General features: G+C 64.7%; 2 protein-coding genes across 2 annotated transcripts; both read right to left on the minus strand.

Annotated features, from left to right (window-relative positions):
* Window positions 1-3950: 3950 nt before the first annotated feature.
* On the minus strand, window positions 3951-6034 carry Grina (glutamate ionotropic receptor NMDA type subunit associated protein 1). The gene is given in 8 exon segments (XM_042669424.1): window positions 3951-4642; window positions 4727-4870; window positions 4959-5087; window positions 5204-5404; window positions 5478-5590; window positions 5670-5737; window positions 5739-5968; window positions 5970-6034. Coding segments are annotated over 8 exon segments (1080 nt in total). The 5' UTR covers window positions 6015-6034; the 3' UTR covers window positions 3951-4492.
* Window positions 6035-6221: 187 nt separating this feature from the next.
* Window positions 6222-13159, minus strand: LOC122098886 (basic proline-rich protein-like). The gene is made up of 3 exons (XM_042669387.1): window positions 13094-13159; window positions 7374-7990; window positions 6222-7137 (listed from the first exon to the last, which is right to left on the minus strand). Exons 1-3 carry the CDS (start codon window positions 13157-13159, stop codon window positions 6222-6224), a joined length of 1599 nt encoding a protein of 532 aa, XP_042525321.1.
* Window positions 13160-16416: the final 3257 nt, after the last annotated feature.

Consider the following 16416-nt stretch of genomic DNA (forward strand, 5'->3'; position numbering starts at 1 on the left):
ATACTGTTAGGTTTGCTGCTTTGAAATGCAAATTTATTTCAACATGATTAATGTTTGGGCACAATTGGACTTGAAAGCAAATTTTGTGAAGCCGGGTGCCGGTGGCTCACTCCTGTCATCCTAGCTACTCAGGAGGCTGAGATCTGAGGATTGAGATTCAAAGCCAGCCGGGGCAGGAAAGTCCATAGGACTCTTAACTCCAATAACCCACTAGAAAACCGGAAGTGGCACTGTAGCTCAAGTGGTAGAGCGCTAGCCTTGAGCTGAAGAGTGCAGGGACAGCGCCCAGGCCCATGACCAGTTCAAGCCCCACAACCAACCAAAAAAAAAAAAAAAAAAAAGAAAGCAAATTTTGTGTTTGTATCTAATTTGGTCCCTAAGAAATAATAGGTAAAAATACCGCTCAGATGAACTGACCACAGCTAGTAGGAACACACATACACAACACACAAAACATACACAGTGTACAGGACACAGCACACACAACACACAGCACACCCCTCAGGAATCCCGCCTCTGTTCACTCATCAGCATGATCGACCTGCTTGGACAGCTTGTATGGGGGTGATCTTGTTGCAGCTTTGGTCTACATTTCCCTAAGCATGAGACCAGTGTTCTGCTGGCTACTGGTATTTCTCTCCTTGGAGCAATTTATGTTCAAGTCTTTGCCCATACTTGAACAGAGATGTCTGGTTTTTGTTGTTGTTGTTGTTGGGTTGGTTTTGTTGTTGAATTTTAAGTGTTCTCTCTATATCATTCTGGATGCTAATTCCTTACTAGATATATAGAGTTGTAAGTGTTTCATTTCATTAGTTAAATTTTTACTCTTGCTAGTATTTTTTTTTTTGGTGCCGGTCCTGGGGCTTGAACTCAGGGCCTGAGTATTGTCCCTGAGCTTTTTTGCTTAAGGCTAGTAGAGCCACAGCTCCACTTCCAGTTTTTTGGTGGCTAATTGGAGGTAAGAGTCTCATGGACTTTCCTGCCCAAGCTGGCTTCCAACAGCAACCCTCAGATCTCAGCCTCCCATGTAGCCCAGATTATAAGCATGAGCCACTGGCGCACCCAGCTTGGTATTGTCTTTTTTTATTTTTATTTTTTTTTATTGGTCGGTTGTGGGGCTTGAACTCTGGGCCAAGATGCTGTCTCTCAGCTCTTCAGCTCAAGGTGAGCACTCTACCACTTGAGCCACAGCATCACTTTCAGTTTTCTGGTGATTAATTGGACATAAGAGTCTCATGGACTTTCTGGCTTTGGACCTCGATCCTCAGATCTCAGCCTCCTGAGTAGCTAGGATTACAGGTGTGAGCCACTGGTGTCCAGTTTACTATTGTCTTTTTTTTTTTTTTTTTGGTTGGTCTTGGGGCCTGAACTCTGGGTCTGGGCGCTGTCCCTCAGCTCTTCAGCTCAAGATTAGCACTCTACCACTTGAGCCACAGCGCCACTTGGCTTCTTTGCCTTGTGTGCATTATGGGGTCCTTGCCCATCATCCTGCCTCTGCTCAGAGCACTTGGGTGGTCTTCACACACTTGGGAGTTTTGAGCACTCCTGCTGTGGCCGTCTGCAGGTGGCCCCGACTCCCATGGGCTGTCTCCCGCGTTGCCCCTTTGGTTGAGTGGTGCCCACAACTGTGCCTCTGTGCGTCCCGCTGGCCTTTTGTGTTGCGGCTGCTGCTCCTGACCTACATCCTCACCAGCATGAAGGCTGAGGCAAATTCCAGAGCTCTGCCGCCCCAACCCTCCTGATCCCGAGGCATTGGTGCCTACGTGGCTCATGCTGTGCACAGTTTATTCTCTTTGACTCTGTGCTGTGACAGGCCCTGGGCTCACCTGAAAGATACTTCCAACACTGGACCTGGAGAGCCAGAGGCTGTGGCCCGGGGCACAGGAGACAGGCTCCTGGTCAGGCCCTCACCAGGCTTTCAACCAGCCTGGCGGTGGCATTCCTCTGCAGGGTGGGAAGGTGTAGAGATGTGAACATCGGGTTCCACCGATTCTGCTGTTTGTGTTGAGAACCAGAGGATTTATCGCGTGTGCACGAGCTTTTCTGTTAAGGTGTGCTCTTGTCATGAGCCCCTGTTGCTCATCTCCCCAGCCTTCGGGTGCTTGTCTCCCCAGGGGGTGCTCAGCCTGCCCCCAGTGGCAGGGCTTGCTGCATGGATGTCTGTGCACCTCTCCATTTGCTTACAGCTTCCTGACCCCTCAGCGCCTCCGCGGCGGTGCGTCTCTCTGGACTCATCTTCCCCAGCACCTGCTCTCCACGGCTCCTGCTGTGCCCCACCCTATTCACCTTTTTTCTTCTTTTGTTGTTGTCAGTCCTGAGCTTGAACTCAGGGCCTGGGCGCTGTCCCTGAGCTGCTTTTGCTCAAGGTTAGCACTATCACTTGAGCCACAGTGCCACTTCTGGCTTTTTCTGTGTATGTGGTATTGAGGAATCAAACCCAGGGCTTCATGCGTGCTAGACAAGCACTAAGCCACATTCCCAGCTCCTGTTTTTGGCTTGAATTCAGTCTCAAGCTTTTGCTTGGCATTTTTGCTCAAGGTTAGAGCTCTATCACTTGAGCCACACACCTCCATTTCTGCCTTTTTGCTGGTTTATTGGAGATAAAGAGTCAAGACTTTTCTGCTTGGGCTGGCTTTGAACTGGTTCTTGGTTCTGTTTCTTGAGTAGCCTGGGTTATGTGCACGTCACCACAGCCGCTGGCCTCCCTCTGCTAGTAGGACTTTTTTTCTGGATCCCTTTGTTGCTTGTCCCATTATCTCTAGACCCCAGCTGTCCCTCCATTCCAAGGGATGTGGCAGCCAGCGCAAGGCTTCTCATCAGCATGCTTGGCCTCTGTGGCTGTGCCCTGGATGAGGAAGTGGGCTGTGTGCACACCACCCTCACAGAGACTCTCCCTGTGGCTCTTGGGAGGTGGGAGCTGGGGCTGAGCGGGACTCCGGGCAGCGGGGCGCAGAGCGCAGGGCCCAGGGGCCATCCTGACGGGGCCTGGGGAGTGTCTTTGCAAGCAGATCACGTGGCCCATGTCTCACAGGACAGGTTGGTAGGCGTCGCGATGCTGAGCGAGGCAGAGGAAGCTGCGTAGGGAGAGGAGCCAAGGAAGAGGGGGAGCACAGCCCCTTCTGGCCTGGGGAGATAATGCAGGAGCAGCAGGCTGAGGCTGGGCTAAGCCTGAGGCCTGGGTGGCATACAGGCCTCTCGCTGTGGGAAGGTCCTGGCACCGGCTCAGCAGGCAGCACCGACGGGCTCACCAGGTGCCGCAGCCAGCCAGGGCTTCGAGGGCCCAGCAGATGCAGGGTGGGCTTGGGCCTGAGGACTCTGTAGGAGCGCAGGGGACTCAGCCCTGGGCTCTGGCACCGAGGTCCCTCCTGTGGAGTGGGTGAGAATTTGGATGGATGGCTGACCTGTGGGGTCCACACTCCAGAGCCTGGGTTCCAAAGCAGGCAGTATGCAAAAACAGGCCATGTCCCCTTCATTGAGCCCTGGCTCGCAAGCCAGCGCCAAGTGCCCGCACCAGATACGGAGGGTGAGGCCAAGGGCTGGGGCGGCAGAGCTGCCTCCGAGCAGCTGTCAGGGGTGTGTCCATGATCAGGCGCTGGCCTGGGTCTGGGGGAATGACAGGCTATTCCACAGGCCCCACGGCGGGGGGGGGGGGGGGTGGTGTCACTTGCCACATGTGACAGACTCAGGGTCCCTGTCCAACGTGAAAATGCAGCCGAGGAGATGGCAAGGAAGGAGGTGGACGCAGGAGCAGAGTACTGGCTTCTGGAGGCGTGGCTCACGCGGTAGAGCGTCAGCCAATGAGGGAACACGCCAGAACAGAGTCCTGGTCTCAGACAAAAAACAGACCAGGCGCTGGCTGCTGACCCACGCCAGGCCTCTCGTGGGCTCCCCATTGGGCACGCCCGCGGCACCCTCCCCACCTCATGGAAGAAGCGTGAGGAGGCTCGGGGGAAGCAGAGAGCAGAAGGTACCATTTATTGGGATTTTAATGACAGCAGCATGAAAGGAAGGCTTCCTTCTCCCTGAAACACGCCAGCCTCTGCTCTCAGAGCTCAGCACAGAATGAGACCCCCACCCTGCATGTCCCCCGACGACAGGGCTCCAGGGTGGGGAGGGAAAGGGTGTTCTAGGCCAGGCTGGGGGCTGGGACAGGAGGAAAGACGTGCACCCTCACCTCTGGCTCACTCCCTCTCCCCAGGGAGCTGGCTTTGCCCCCAGGCGGGGGGGCTGACAGACAGGGCTCATGCAACAGTGAGGGGACAAAAGATGGCACAGAGACGCAGCCCCCACGGCCCCTTGGCGGGGAAGGAGGACTAAAGGAGGCCATGCTGTGGCCACGGCGGGTCCACACATTCACATCTGTAGTGCACAAACACGGGGTGGAAGGGGCTCTGTCTGCCCAAGCTGTGCCTGGGGAACAGGAGAAAACACAGGTGGCATTGTCACGTCAGGGGTGGGGGTCCCGGCCAGCCACGCCCACCTCGGGCCGGTGCTACTCCTTGGCTCGGCCGATGATGGTGAGGATGTACAGGAAGATGTTGATGATGTCCGTGTACAGGTTCAGAGCCGCGAACACGTACTCTTCCGGGCTCAGGGACAGCTGCTTGTTCCCCAGCAGCAGCTGGGTGTCCACGGCCAGGAACTGGGGCAACAAAGCACCAGAGTAACGACGAGCAGCCTGCCCGCCCCACCCCACCCCGCCCAGGACGCCTCACCCGCCACTCACACAGGTGAAGAGCAAGGCGCCCAGCGAGGCGTACACGATCTCCAGGATGCGGTTCCGGATGAAGATGCAGAGGATAGCGAAGATGAAGAGCACCACGATGCTCACCAGGAGCACACCCATGCACGAGGTGAAGTCATAGCGCGTCTAGGAGAGGGCAGAGGCTGGGAGGGGCAGGCCCTGGAGGGCCTCAGCCCAAGCCCTGGCTCAGGTAGGGGGGGAGGGGGCCACTCACCTGCATGGAGAAGATGACCACCGTGAAGCACACCGCCGTGGTGATGCCCACTGCCATGATGACGGCCTCGGTGTTGTAGAAGCTGGCGATCATCCCCACCATGTAGGACAGGCTGACGGTCAGAATGGACTGTGGGAGGAGAGGCCGGGGGTGCTGGGCATGCAGGCAGCCATGCCCTTGCCCACATCTTTGCCTGTCCCTGCTCTACCAGCCCAAGGGGACCTGGGCTCAGGCTTGGGGGTTACCAGTGCCACGAGGTTCCAGGGGTGCTTTCGCCGGAAGTCCCCACAGCAGCTGAGGACGATGAGGGAGATGAAGAAGACAGCGTAGGAGACGTAGTAGGTCCACACATTGTCTCGGACAAAGCCCTTCACCTCCTTGACAAACGTGAACACGGCCACGGTGGACAGGGTGACCGTCAGCTGCAGGGTCAGCACCAGGAACACCTGGGGAGGGAGCCAGTCAGAACGGGGCCCAGCCTCCGGGGTCCCCCCCTCCCCCGTGGGGGACTGCGGACACCTTGCGGATGAAGGCCTGCCGGATGCTCTTGTCGTCCCAGTTGGTGGCAGGGAAGTCCTGGTTGTCATAGTAGGATGGGGGTCCCTCCTCCTGATAGTTGCCGTGCTGTGGTGCTGGGGGCACAGGGGGCTGGGTCAGGGCGCCCCAGGGTGCCGGCGACCCTGCCCATGCCCCACCCCTTTCCATACTCACAGTCAGGGTCCTGGCCCGGGAAGGGCTGTGGCTGTCCATAAGGGTTGGGGGGGAAGGGGCTCTGGGGGGTACGGCCCCTGTGGGTAGCCCCCCTGGGGGTAGGGGCCCTGTGGGTAGCCCCCCTGGGGGTAAGGACCCTGAGGGTAGCCCCCCTGGGGGTAGGGGCTGGGCCCGTGAGGATACCCTGGCTGACCGTAGGGGGAGGGCTGGAAGGGGGGCTGAGGGTAGGGGGTGCCAGGATAGGGCGGGTAGGGGTGCATAGGAGGCTGGGGCCCCCCGGGAAACCCGGGGTTGGGGGGGAGGGTAGTTGTCCCCAGACACCAAGAAACTCTTTTCATGGGACATGGCCTCAAGTTCCGCAGGCGGCCCCTAGAGGAGAGAGAGCCGCAGTTAGCTCCAGGCCGCGGGGAGCAAGGAAGCCCGCGACCTTCGCCCGGGGCTGCGGGGAGGGCCCGGCGGGGAGGAGGGGAGGGGAGGCAGGGGGGAGGGCCGGGAGCCAGTCCCAGATTCGGGGCTCGGGCCGCGCGAGTGGGTGCGGGGTGCGCCGGCCGCCTAAGCAGCTTGGGCCCGGCTATTTCTATCCGAGGAAATCCCGGCCATCTGTGCCCCGCGGGCTCTGACCTCCCGCGCCCGCGGCCGGGTGTTTGCCCGTGGGTGTGCGGGAACAGCGGGCTGCGGGGGGCGGGGGGGGGGCGGAGGACGTGCGGGGAACAAAGCAAGCGTGGGGTGCGGGCGACGGGGTGCAGGTGGGGAGTAGGCGACGGGGTGCGGGCGGTGGGGTGCGGGAGACGGAGCAGGCCTGGGGTGCGGGCCGGGGGTGCGGGAGACGGAGCAGGCCGGGGGTGCGGGCCGGGGGGTGCGGGAGACGGAGCAGGCCGGGGGTGCGGGCCGGGGGTGGCGGGAGACGGAGCAGGCCGGGGGTGCGGGCCGGGGGTGCGGGAGACGGAGCAGGCCGGGGGTGCGGGCCGGGGGTGCGGGAGACGGAGCAGGCCGGGGGTGCGGGCCGGGGGTGCGGGAGACGGAGCAGGCCGGGGGTGCGGGCCGCGGGTGCGGGAGACGGAGCAGGCCGGGGGTGCGGGCCGGGGGGTGCGGGCGGGGGTGCGGGCGGCGGCGGGGGCCGGCGGAGCGCGGCGCGGGGTGCGGGCCTTCCCCCAGGCCGCGGCCCCCGCCCCGCCCCGCCGCAGCGCGCCGCCCCCACTCCTCCCGGCGCTGCCGCAGCTCCCCACCCCCACCGCCGCCGCCATCCGGGCCGAGCGGGCCGCGCACCCGCGGTCGGGCCGGGCCGACGGGCCGGCCGGTGGCGCTCGGCGGAGCAGGGCCTGGGCGGGGGCGGCGGGCGGCCGGGCGGCTGGCGCGGCTGGGACAGCCCGTCTGGGCTCGGGCCGAGGACTCACCGCTCCGGGGCGCCGCAGGCCGATGCGCCCCGAGTCCGCTGCGCGCCGCGCGGAGATGGCCGGTGCGTCCGCACCTGCACCCGCGGGCGGCCGGCTCCGTTGGGCCTGCGCTGGCGGCTGGCGGGGACGCAGCGGGGCCTTGTGACGGGGCGGGGCGGGGCCTTGTGATGGGGCGGGGCCTTGCGGCGGGGCGGGGCCTGTGAGACGACGGGCCGGGGCCTGCGGTGGGCGGGGCCTTGCGGCGGGGCGGGGCCTGTGAGATAACGAGCTGGGAACCTGAGGTGGGCGGGGCCTTGCGGCGGGGCGGGACCTGTGAGATAACGAGCCGGGGCCTGCGGCGGGCGGGGCCCGTGAGAGGCGCCGGGCTCTGAGGTGGGCGGGGCCTGCGGCGGGCGGGGCCCGTGAGAGGCGCCGGGCTCTGAGGTGGGCGGGGCCCGCGGCGGGCGGGGCCCGTGAGAGGCGCCGGGCTCTGAGGTGGGCGGGGCCCGCGGCGGGCGGGGCCCGTGAGAGGCGCCGGGCTCTGAGGTGGGCGGGGCCCGCGGCGGGCGGGGCCCGTGAGAGGCGCCGGGCTCTGAGGTGGGCGGGGGCCCGCGGCGGGGCGGGGGCTCCCCGCGACCCCGTGACTCCCCGGCGCCGGGGGACGCCGCGGATCCGCTGGGCGCTGCGTGGCGCGACGCCTCCCGGCGGGGTCGGGCGGCTGTCCGCGGCGGCCCGGGTCGGGCGCGGGAGCCGTCGGCGCCCGGGAGCAGGCGCCTGTCCTGGCCGTTGGCCGGCCGGCCGGGAGTCCCCGCGGCGTCCGCGCTCCGCCGCAGAGCGCTCACCCTTCTCCCGGTTCTCCCGGCGGCCCCGGGGCTCAGCCTCCCACCCGGCAGGGCCGGGGCCGGGCAGCCCTTCCACGGGCCGAGCGGCGCCTGAGCCCCGCCGCCCCTGCCGGGGTCCCCCCCCGGCTCCTGTCGCCCCCCCGGCTCCTGTCCCCCCCTGGCTCCTGTCCCCCCCCCCGGCTCCTGTCCCCCCCCGGCTCCTGTCCCCCCCCGCCGGCTCCTGTCCCCCCCCCCCCGGCTCCTGTCCCCCCCCCGGCTCCTGTCCCCCACCCCCCCGGCTCCTGTCCTCCCCCGGCTCCTGTCCCCCCCCCGGCTCCTGTCCCCCCCCCCGGCTCCTGTCCCCCCCCCCCCCGGCTCATGTGCCCCCCCCCGGCTCCTGTCACCCCCCCCGGCTCCTGTCCCCCCCCCCCGGCTCCTGTCCCCCCCCCCGGCTCCTGTCCCCCCCGGCTCCTGTGCCCCCCCCCGGCTCCTGTCCTCCCCCCCCGGCTCCTGTCCCCCCCCCCCCGGCTCCTGTCCCCCCCCCCCCGGCTCCTGTCCCCCCCCCCGGCTCCTGTCCCCCCCGGCTCCTGTCCCCCCCCGGCTCCTGTCCCCCACCGGCTCCTGTCCCCCCCCCGGCTCCTGTTCCCCCCCCCCGCTCCTGTCCCCCCCCCCCGGCTCCTGTCCCCCCCCCGGCTCTGTCCCCCCCCCCGGCTCCTGTCCCCCCCCCGGCTCCTGTCCCCCCCCCGGCTCCTGTCCCCCCCCCCGGCTCCTGTCCCCCCCGGCTCCTGTCCCCCCCCCCCCGGCTCCTGTTCCCCCCCCCCGCTCCCGTCCCCCCCCCGCTCCTGTCCCCCCCCCGGCTCCTGTCCCCCCCCCCCGGCTCCTGTGTCCCCCCCCCCCGGCTCCTGTCCCCCCCCCGGCTCCTGTGTCCCCCCCCGGCTCCTGTCCCCCCCCGGCTCCTGTCCCCCCCCGGCTCCTGTGTCCCCCCCCCCGGCTCCTGTCCCCCCCCCCCGGCTCCTGTCCCCCCCGTTCCTGTCCCCCCCCCCGGCTCCTGTCCCCCCCCGGCTCCTGTGCCCCCCCCCGGCTCCTGTCCCCCCCCGGCTCCTGTGTCCCCCCCCGGCTCCTGTGTCCCCCCCCCCGGCTCCTGTGCCCCCCCCCGGCTCCTGTCCCCCCCCGGCTCCTGTCCCCCCCCGGCTCCTGTGTCCCCCCCCGGCTCCTGTCCCCCCCCCCGGCTCCTGTGTCCCCCCCCCCCGGCTCCTGTGTCCCCCCCCCCGGCTCCTGTCCTCCCCCCCCGGCTCCTGTGTCCCCCCCCCGGCTCCTGTCCCCCCCCCCGGCTCCTGTCCCCCCCCGGCTCCTGTCCCCCCCCCGGCTCCTGTCCCCCCCCCGGCTCCTGTCCCCCCCCGGCTCCTGTCCCCCCCCCGGCTCCTGTCCCCCCCCGGCTCCTGTGCCCCCCCCCGGCTCCCTGTCCCCCCCCCCGGCTCCTGTGCCGCCCCCCCGGCTCCTGTGTCCCCCCCCCGGGCTCCTGTGTCCCCCCCCCGGGCTCCTGTCCCCCCCCCCCCGGCTCCTGTGCCCCCCCCGGCTCCTGTGCCCCCCCCGGGCTCCTGTCCCCCCCCGGCTCCTGTGTCCCCCCCCCGGCTCCTGTCCCCCCCCCCCGGGCTCCTGTCCCCCCCCCGGCTCCTGTGTCCCCCCCCCGGCTCCTGTCCCCCCCCCCGGGCTCCTGTCCCCCCCCCGGGCTCCTGTCCCCCCCCCCGGGCTCCTGTCCCCCCCCCCGGCTCCTGTGTCCCCCCAGGCTCCTGTCCCCCCCCCGGCTCCTGTGTCCCCCCCCCCCGGCTCCTGTCCCCCGCCCCCAGGCTTGTGTGCCCCCCCCGGCTCCTGTCCCCCCCCCCCGCGCCTCTCCCGGGCTCCTGTGCCCCCCCCCGCCTCTCCCGGGCTCCTGTGCCCCCCCCCCCGCCTCTCCCGGGCTCCTGTGACCCCCCCCCCGCCTCTCCCGGGCTCCTGTGCCCCCCCCGCCCGCCTCTCCCGGGCTCCTGTGCCCCCCCCCGCCTCTCCCGGGCTCCTGTGCCCCCCCCCCGCCTCTCCCGGGCTCCTGTGTCTCCCCCTCCCCCCCGCCTCTCCCGGGCTCCTGTGCCCCCCCCCCCCCCGCCTCTCCCGGGCTCCTGTGCCCCCCCCCCGCCTCTCCCCGGGCTCCTGTGCCCCCCCCCCCCGCCTCTCCCGGGCTCCTGTGCCCCCCCCCCGCCTCTCCCGGGCTCCTGTGCCCCCCCCCCCGCCTCTCCCGGGCTCCTGTGCCCCCCCCCCCCCGCCTCTCCCGGGCTCCTGTGCCCCCCCCCCCCCCCGCCTCTCCCGGGCTCCTGTGTCTCCCCCTCCCCCCCGCCTCTCCCGGGCTCCTGTGCCCCCCCCCCCGCCTCTCCCGGGCTCCTGTGCCCCCCCCCCCCGCCTCTCCCGGGCTCCTGTGCCCCCCCCCCCCCCCCCGCCTCTCCCGGGCTCCTGTGTCTCCCCCTCCCCCCCGCCTCTCCCGGGCTCCTGTGCCCCCCCCCCCCGCCTCTCCCGGGCTCCTGTGCCCCCCCCCCGCCTCTCCCGGACTCCTGTGCCCCCCCCCCGCCTCTCCCGGGCTCCTGTGCCCCCCCCCCGCCTCTCCCGGGCTCCTGTGCCCCCCCCCCCCGCCTCTCCCGGGCTCCTGTGCCCCCCCCCCGCCTCTCCCGGGCTCCTGTGCCCCCCCCGCCTCTCCCGGGCTCCTGTGCCCCCCCCCCCCGCCTCTCCCGGGCTCCTGTGCCCCCCCCCCGCCTCTCCCGGGCTCCTGTGCCCCCCCCCCGCCTCTCCCGGGCTCCTGTGCCCCCCCCCCGCCTCTCCCGGGCTCCTGTGCCCCCCCCCCCCGCCTCTCCCGGGCTCCTGTGCCCCCCCCCCGCCTCTCCCGGGCTCCTGTGCCCCCCCCCCCGCCTCTCCCGGGCTCCTGTGCCCCCCCCCCGCCTCTCCCGGGCTCCTGTGCCCCCCCCCCCCCCGCCTCTCCCGGGCTCCTGTGCCCCACAGTCTCTGGTGCCCCTGCCCCTGCTCCTGTGCCCCTGGGCTTGGGCTGCTGGGCTGCCCCAGGCCACGGCGTTGGGGAAAGGCTGCTTAGGCCTGGCCAGTGGCTTACACCTGTCATCCTGGCTACTCAGGAAACGGTTCCAGAAGATGGTGGCTTGAAGTTAGCCAGGACAGCGAAGTCTCTGAGCCTTATCTCCCCAAAACCAGCGAAATGGTAGGGCTTAAGGAACAGTGCAAGAGTAGGACCCCAGCCTAGTGTGAGGCCCTGAGTTCATAGCCCAGGACCACAAAAGAGAAAGGGAAGAAAGAAAATAAAAATGAAGCCCAGGCAAGTCAGGATCCTTGAGCTTCATGCTAAGTAGGCCACGAAGGGCCAGGGAAGGGGGGTGAAGGGAGAACCACACCTCCCTGCCAGGCCAGGCCAGAGAGGCGAAGCTAGGCTGTGGGGAGGCTGGGGCGGGGCAGCTTCAGCTCCAGAGACGGAGCTCAGTGAGGCCACAGTGTACTGAGCATCAGTATGGGCTGGGGGCTGGGGGGACTCGGGCCCAGGTTGGTCAGGCGTAGCCCGTCAGGCCCTGGAATGGGCTTTGCCTTATGTCATCGTTGCCTTTGGGAGCGGTGGCAGCCATTAGCAGCCTTGACGAGGCCCACCCAGCCCCCAGCCCGCTGTGTCCACTGTAGGGTGGTAGGAAAATGATGCCAAGTGCACAGGGCTGGAGGCAAGCAGGAACCCAGCAGGACAGCGGGATGGGCGACCATTCTCCACCCATCTTTGAGATGTTGGGAGAAAACAGGTTGAGGCCACGGGGTTGGGACTAGAGATGGGTGAGAGCGGGATCTAAAGGCACAGGCTGGGCTGGGAATGTGGCTCAGTGGTAGAGCGCTTGCCTTGAGCACGGAGGCTCAAGGACAGTGCCCAGGCCCTGAGTTCAAGGCCCAGGACTGGCTAAATAAAGGCTCAGGCTGGGGGTAAGGCCTGGCCCTGTCCTAGGCCCTGACTGTGTGAGGAGCAGTCACGCAAGGCATGCTAGCGCAGTGGCTGCACCTTAGGGGTTACAGTGGGGCGCTGGCAGGGGTGAGGTATGGGCAGGGCGGGGGGACACAGGTCAGAACCCCAGCAGGGAGTGGGCACGCTGCAGGGGCTGTGAGGGGTGTGAACCTTCCGCATGGAGCCACTCACTCCCAGCACCCAGATGTCAGGCTAAGTGGGTACCAAGGCAGGATAGCCTAGGGAAAACAAGGCATGGTAGGTGGCTGCCAGGATTCAAAGACTGATCTTCCCTGGAGAAGAAGGGAACAAAAGTCATTTTAGGGGAAATGAAGCAGGATGGATGAAGAGAAAATGAGGAATGGTCAGCTTACAGCAAATGTAGGAAATATTCCTTCATATATTTCTCTTTAAGATTAAGGGAACAGCCAGGCGCCGGTGGCTCACGCCTGTAATCCTAGCTACTCAGGAGGCTGAGATCTGAGGATCGAGGTTCAGACCCAGCCCAGGCAGGAAAGTCTGAGACTCTTATCTCCAATAAAACCACCAGAAAACCAGAAGTGGTGCAGTGGTTCAAGTGGTAGAGTGCTCACCTTGAGCTGAAGAGCTGAGGAACAGCGCCCAGGCCCAGAGTTCAAGCCCCACTAACAAAAAAGAAAAGAAAAGAAAAGAAAGAAACAAGTGCCATCTTTGCTTCAAAGGGAGAAATGCATGCTTTCCTGAGGGGTGCGCTCCTCATCTCAAGAATTAACACTTGTCTGACAGGATGTATGCCTTTCTGGGAGAAATGCTCCCCCAAACTTAAGCCACCTCCTGCCCCAAAATGCAGGGGAACCTCCTTCTCTCAAGGATAAGGATCTGTTTTATGGCAGGATTCATTCTTACCTAGAAGCCAGAGTAATGTCAGGTGTGACTACAGCAAAGACAAAGCACCTATCTTTACATCATTTTGAAGCCAGACCTCCTGCCTTTATCTTACAAACACTCCATCAGCCCAAGGAGCTGCGTGTCTCCATCTCCCATACTTTGTCAGAGTGTGCCTCTGCCCTTCTGTGTGTGTCTGCTTTTTGTCTGTCCGCCTGCCTGCTTGTTTCTCACTCAATAAAGCTCTGCCAAGTTTTCTTACCATTGTGACTTGTCCCAAAATTCTTACTCTGTGATGGAAGTCACATCACAGACTCTACGTGAGTTCCTACATTTAAAGGGAAGCGTCTCCACCCTCACCTTCTGGTGACAGGTATGAACGCCAGCCTCAACCAGGGGCAGCCCTGGAGAAGCAGCACTGCCCATGCTGGGAGTAGGGGCACCAAAGAGACCCCTGGCAGGCAGGGACTGGGTCTCCTTGGTCGTGTCCAGGCCACAGGAAGAGGCCAGGGGAGTGGAAGACAGCCAGACATCTCATTCACCATCAGCCAGGGACTGCCGGAGGGCCCTAAGGACCAGGGCTGGGGCCTGGGGCTGGGGCTCCCACAGGTCAGGGGCCGCCAGCCTGGCCCGGAAAAGCAGCCCAGGCGGCCCTGGCCCGGAAAAGCAGCCCAGGCAGCCCTGCCCTCTCTCCGTCCGGCCTTTGGCTTCACTTTGTTTTCCTGTCCCAGGCCCTGCAGTGCTGGCAGAAGCCCTGGTGGCTGGTGTAAGTGTGGATTGGGGGGGCTGCCTCCGAGGGGGGCAGGGGAGAAGGTGGCCCCTCCGTGGCCTCCTCCCAGGGTTGTGAGGTGCGTCTGGAGGTGGGGATGGCCGTGGAGCTCCCGGCCTGCTCCCCGACTAGCCAGACGGGCTGCTCACACTCTACCAGGAGAGCCGCCCTGCGTGGAGACTGCACCATCCTGCGTGGCTTGGGGCCCAGCCAGCCAGGGCCACTCGCCACTTACAGCTGCTCTGCTTGCTGGGCCCCAGGAGCGGAGCTCGGCCTTCCCTCCGGAGGCCTTGGCCGGCACGGGTGAGTTTGGCTTGGACTGGGAGAGGGCAGAGTGGGCTGGCTAGTGGTCCAGTGCCCATACGTGGTCTTGGTGACTCTGGCTCCCACAGTGCCAGAGTCTACAGGGCCCCCTGGGCACGCGGGAGGCCCTGGCTCAGAGCACTGCTGAATTCCAGGACGTAGTCCAGGCCTTTTATAACACCCTAGACACGGCCCACAGCAGGATCCACATCATATGGGTGAGTGTTGGCCCTGTCCCGCTGCCCCTGCCCCCTCCCCCCCCCACCATCTCAGTGGCATCTTGGCCTGAGGGCTGTCACCCCTTTATGCATTAGGGTCCACTGGCCAGAAGCGGCTTGGCACAGACAAGCTAAAAGCTAATGGAGGCCCCGGAGCGTGTTCTCTGCTGGGAGGGTGTTCACACCTCCCCGACATTAAAATAGAGGTTTTAAAGAGGGACTTATCTATGGCAGGCCTGAGTAAGGCTCCCTAACGCTGCCTGTTTCCTTGTCTGGAGCATGGAGTAATAGCGCCATCTCATGGCCACTACGAGGATGACTGATTTTGACAAATGTCTGGTGTGGGTGGGGTTCCTGGGCTTCTCAGAGCCTCTTCACACACACACACACACACACACACACACACACACACACACGAGGATACTCCAGAGTGCAGGCTCTATAGTGTGTATGTAGATGACGCCTACATGCTGCACGTCATTTATCTAGACACCCATTCGCCATAGATCTCAGTCGGTCTCTGTCTCTACACACTCACACTTAGATTCCAGTCCGGTCTCGTGTGTGCACATGCACGCTGTGTGCGCAAAAAGGGGCTGCTCTTCTTGCATCTTTCTTGCATTCTTACTAAATCTGGCGACCCTGAGGAAGGATGGGTTTCCAAAACCGGCTGTCAACAGTGGGTGCTGATGCTCTGAAGACACGGGCAGCCTCCAGCTGTCCCAGCAGGCCGAGACGCGGGAGCCAGGGAAATGTGAGCACACACGCTTGTGAAAGAAGCCAAGCCATCGGGTTAGTCATAGGGAGAAGGTGAAGAGTAAGAAGGGGTGAGTGGAGAGGCGGCGGGAGCAGGCGCAGGGGGACGATGGCTCCACCCAGAAGGTGGCGTGTGCCCAGAGCTGAGGGAGGCCCACAGAGCGGGCAGGCCCCCAACCCGTGAGAGCGGGGCCAGGGCCCCTGAGCCGGGTGGCCGCACAGCGTCCTCCCCGCTGACTTGCAAAGTTGTAGCTGGGTCCAGAAGCATCAGTCTCTACCAAGCTGGTCAGAAATGCAGAGCCTCTGACCTTAAGAGACAGGGAGGTCACCCATCACCTAGTGTCTGCAGCGGTTGCCAGCCGCCAGCTCCAGCACCCACACTACTACCACCACCACCACCACTGCGATCGCCGTCACCACCATACACATCACTACCACCTCAACACCACCACCACCACCACCATACACATCACTACCACCACCACCATACACATCACTACCACCACCACCATACACATCACTACCACCACCACCACCATACACATCACTACCACCACCACCATACACATCACTACCACCACCACCATACACATCACTACCACCACCACCACCATACACATCACTACCACCACCACCATACACATCACTACCACCACCACCACACACATCACTACCACCTCACCACCACCACCACCACCACCATACACATCACTACCACCACCACCACTACCACCACTGTGATCACCATCACCACCACACACATCACTACCACCACCACCACCACCACCATACACATCACTACCACCACCACCACCACCACTGCGATCACCACCATACACATCACTACCACCTCACCACCACCACCACCACCATACACATCACTACCACCACCACCACTACCACCACTGTGATCACCATCACCACCATACACATCACCACCACCTCACTACCACCACCACCATCACCACCATACACATCACCACCACCACCACCACCATACACATCACTACCACCTCACCACCACCACCACCACCATACATATCACTACCACCTCACCACCATACACATCACTACCACCACCACCACACACACATCACTACCACCACCACCACCACACACATCACTACCACCACCACCACCACACACATCACTACCACCACCACCACCACACACATCACTACCACCACCACCACCACACACATCACTACCACCACCACCACACACATCACTACCACCACCACCACCACCATACACATCACTACCACCACCACCACCACCATACACATCACTACCACCTCACCACCATACACATCACCACCACCACCACCACCACACACATCACTACCACCACCACCACACACATCACTACCACCACCACCACCACCATACACATCACTACCACCACCACCACACACATCACTACCACCACCACCACACACATCACTACCACCACCACCACCACACACATCACTACCACCACCACCACACACATCACTACCACCACCACCACCACACACATCACTACCACCACCACCACCATACACATCACTACCACTACCACCACACACATCACTACCACCACCACCACCACACACATCACTACCACCACCACCACCACACACATCACTACCACCACC

Source organism: Dipodomys spectabilis, unplaced genomic scaffold (assembly GCF_019054845.1).
Source record: "Dipodomys spectabilis isolate Male_0828 unplaced genomic scaffold, ASM1905484v1 ptg000495l, whole genome shotgun sequence".
In the NCBI taxonomy this organism is placed as follows: domain Eukaryota; kingdom Metazoa; phylum Chordata; class Mammalia; order Rodentia; family Heteromyidae; genus Dipodomys; species Dipodomys spectabilis.

Coding starts and splice junctions, on each gene's coding strand:
- LOC122098886 (XM_042669387.1), bottom strand. CDS start 13,159: ATGGGCAGTGCTGCTTCTCCAGGGCTGCCCCTGGTTGAGGCTGGCGTT. Junction 7,991..13,093: donor TTCATACCTGTCACCAGAAG/GTGAGGGTGGAG, acceptor GGACCCCGGCAG/GGGCGGCGGGGCTCAGGCGC. Junction 7,138..7,373: donor CCCGGCTCGTTATCTCACAG/GTCCCGCCCCGC, acceptor CCGCGGGTGCAG/GTGCGGACGCACCGGCCATC.